General features: G+C 50.2%; 1 protein-coding gene across 1 annotated transcript in view; it reads left to right on the top strand.

Annotated features, from left to right (window-relative positions):
• The window catches only part of HPS4 (HPS4 biogenesis of lysosomal organelles complex 3 subunit 2), a 15244-nt gene that overhangs the window by 1114 nt on the left and 10378 nt on the right, over positions 1–3752 (top strand). The window contains 3 exon segments of the mRNA XM_005421516.3: positions 646–736; positions 1395–1538; positions 2531–2638. Coding sequence (XP_005421573.3) covers positions 646–736; positions 1395–1538; positions 2531–2638 — 343 coding nt within the window.

Below are 3752 nucleotides of genomic sequence, written 5' to 3'. Positions count from 1 at the left end.
TCCCGGCCCGGCAGCAGCGCGGCTTCCTCGGTGCCGCCTCTGAGCTCCGGGCTGGTCCTACGGGAAAACTCCCGCACGAAGCTCGTTCCAGACCCGGGCTGGTCCTACGGGAAAACTCCCGCACGAAGCTCGTTCCGAGCTTGTGCTGACTGACAGGACAGGATGGAGAGTGTTACTGAATAAGTGCGGTCGAGAAATCCTGAGCAGAATGATATCACATCGTCAGAGGGACCCTGCTGTCTCCTGCTTCTTGGGAGCTCTTGGGTGCAGGCAGCAGCCGGGAGCTGCTTGGGATGCACATGGATAATAATTCTCGAGAATTATAATAATTATTGTACTCTCTTAATTATAATTATCCCGTGTGATGAGGATGCAATATCTCACAAATCCACTTTGTTTCCAGTTCTCCTTCCACGTGTCTGAGAGTTGGAGTTCTAGAACCTATTTTAGACTCACACAGGTGGTCAAATTTAGTTGTGAGGGACCTTTCTGGTGCTGCTTTTGGGTGTAAACTCGGTGTGATTGTGCAAAGAATCAATCTCTCCATTTGCAATAACTTTTTGTTGCTCTTCTGTAGAATTAGAAAGGAGAGGGAGAAGGGTGACAGTTTTCAAATACACAATAATTTCTGCCAATGTTTTTTAGGTGGAATTACTTTTTCCTTTATGATGGCTCAAAAGTGAAGGAGGAAGGGGACCCTACAAGTGCTGGCATCTGTTATTTTTACCCTCCCCAGGTAATGTCTGCTTTACTTCAGTACCTGTAAAGTAGTGCTGATGGTTCTGGATCAGGAGGGGTTGGGCTTCCAGGTGATTTGGATTAATCCTTATTTAATAGTCACAAAAATTTTTTAAAAATTTTTTAAGAAATCCCAGTTATCAATTAGCTCCAGGTGGAGCAGGGCTGGGGTCTCAGGAGTTAAACTCTGCTCCCTCCCTGAGGAATGGGCCAGCTCAGCCCAACTCTGTCCTGGTGATTTCAATAAACACACACCAGGGATGAAATTTCCTCTCCATAAGCCCCAGGCCCTTGTGCTGCCTGGAAAAAGCAACCCAGTTATTTTTTTTTCCCTAGAAATTTGCCTGTTCTACTGCGATTGATTTATAGAATTCTAGAGTTTTTAAGGTTGGAATAAAATCAAGTCCAACCATGAGCCCAGCACCCTCTTCACCACTAAAGCTTGTCCCCAAGTGTCACACCCACATATTTTCTGAACACTTACAGGGATGGTGACTCCACCACTGTCCTGGGCAGCCCATGCCAATTCCTATCAACCCTTTCTGCAAATTGAGTTGAAATTATAATTACTTTTTATTTATACCTTAAAACAGCAGTGATTTTTTTTTTCCCCTGAGTTCTTTTAATGGGAAGTTAAAGCCTTTGCTCCCTGGCAGACCATCCCAGAGCAGCAGGAGCTGCTGTGTGGGCAGATGGCCGGGGTTGTTCGCTGCCTCACCGAGATCTCCGGGGCCCCTCCCAGCCTGGTCCGCCTCAGGAAGCTCAAGTTTGCCGTGGTGGTGGATGGAGACTTTCTGTGGGTGAGTTCAGGAGCTCCAGAGCAGTCAGAGTGAAAACAGCCAGGGGCTGAAGGACGGGATCAGACAATGAGGGTTTATTATTCAGAGTGTGGGCTGCACCCAGGGAGAGCTGGGGAGGGCCCTTGCAGTGCACAAATTTCATTTCATTCATAACTTAAATTCTGTATTCCGAGGCCTGGCAGTCACTTCGGCTTCCTGCAGAAAAATTTCAAGTACCTCATCTCTGTGCCCACACCCAAAGGGATTTCTTAAGATGTTCCCGGCTGGAAACAGAATCCCAAAATCCCAGACTGGTTTGCGTTGGAAGGGACATTAAAGCTCATCTAGTTCCATCCCCTGCCATGGGCAGGGACACCTTCCACTATCCCCGTCCAACCTGGCCTTGGACACTTCCAGGAATGGGGCATAACAGGATTCCATGTGCTGCAGTTTGTAAGGACACAGTCACTGTTTGAAAGTCTGATTGTTCTTTCCTTCTTACCCTCAGCATCCCCAGACCCTTGTCCCTATCCACAGACATTTAGAATATAAAGAGCAGCATGTGGCAGTTGTGACAGAAGTGCCCCAAACCATCCCCTGGGCACTGGGCTGAGGCTAGTCAGTCCCATTTAATTGGCACTGCTGCTTCTGTTTCAGCAATTCAAAAACTAGATGGAGCATCATCAGAATATATAAAAAATGAGTTAATTAGAATGTTTTGAAGTACTTATTTTCAGGAAAATGTCTTAGCTATTAAAGCACCAAGTTAGGTCATCTAACGTGGGAAGGGAGTGTGTCTGAAGCTCTGCATTTCTGATATTTATTTATCCTGTCTGTGCCAGGGCTCTTGTGTGGGTATGTTTGCATTTCCTTTCCCTGTGCCTGTGATTCCGAGGGGTGTCTGCTTGCACAGAGCTGCCTGTCCTTGTGTGAAAGTGATGAGAGCTGTTCTCACTTGTCGTGCCCGAGTTCTGTCAGGCAACCTCCTGCATGCCCTGCTGTGTGTGCTGCAGGTTCTGGGCTGTGCTGTGGAGCTGCCTGACGTGAGCTGCTGGCGCCTCCTGGAGCAGCTCATCGGCCTCTTCACCTTCTACCACGGCCCCGTGCGCGGTGCATACACGGTAACCAGGGACTGGGGGCGTGGGGACGGGGGGACAAGGGACTGGACATGGCAAACAGGGACTGGGGGAGTGGGGACAGGGGGACAGGGGACTGGACATGGCAAACAGGGACTGGGACATGGTAAACAGGGACTGGGAAATGGTAATAAGGGACTGGGACATTGTAATGAGGGACTGGGACATGGTAACCAGGGACTGGGACATGGTAACGAGGGACTGGGAAATGGTAATGAGGGACTGGGGGTGTGGGGACAGGGTGACAAGGGACTGAGACATGATAAACAGGGACTGGGACATGACAAACAGGGACTGGGAAATGGTAACGAGGGACTGGGGGCATGGGGACAGGGTGACAAGAGACTGGGACATTGAAATGAGGGACTGGGATATGGTAACGAGGGACTGGGACATGGTAACAAAGGACTGGGAGTGTGGGGACAGGATGACAAGAGACTGGGACTTTGTAATGAGGGACTGGGGGCATGGGGACAGGGTGACAAGAGACTGGGACACGGTAACAAGGGACTGGGACACGGTGACCAGGGACTGGGGATGTGGGGACACAATAAGGAGAGACTGAGACACGGTAATGAGAGGCTGGGATACAATAACAAGAGACTGGGACATTGTAGCAAGCGACTGGGGACATGGGGACACAGTAACAAGGGACTGGGACCTGGTAACGAGGGACTGGGGACATGGGGACACAGTAAGGAGAGACTGGAACACGGTAATGATGGGCTGGGACATGGTAATGTGGGACTGAGGATGTGGGGACAAGGTAATGAGACTGGGACGTGGTAACGAGGGACTGGGACGTGGTGATTAGGGACATGGGGACACAGTAACAAGAGACTGGGACATTGTAGCGAGGGACTGGGAACATGGGGACACAGTAACAAGGGACTGGGACAAGGTAACAAGAGACTGAGACGTGGTAATGAGGGACCTGGTAATGGGGGGCTGGGGACATGGTGACTTTTGGGGCGATTTAAACACTTCCCGTGGTGTCCCAGCTCTGCAGTGTTCCCTTGTGTTGCCTTCCTCCTGCCAAGGGTCACACACCCAAGAAGTGGGACCTGGAAAAGCGAGCAGGTCATCCTCGCCATTGCTG

This window comes from Geospiza fortis, unplaced genomic scaffold (genome assembly GCF_000277835.1).
Source record: "Geospiza fortis unplaced genomic scaffold, GeoFor_1.0 scaffold408, whole genome shotgun sequence".
NCBI lineage: Eukaryota > Metazoa > Chordata > Aves > Passeriformes > Thraupidae > Geospiza > Geospiza fortis.
The sequence above is the reverse complement of the archived record's forward strand: the minus strand, read 5'-3'. Positions and strand labels throughout refer to the sequence as shown.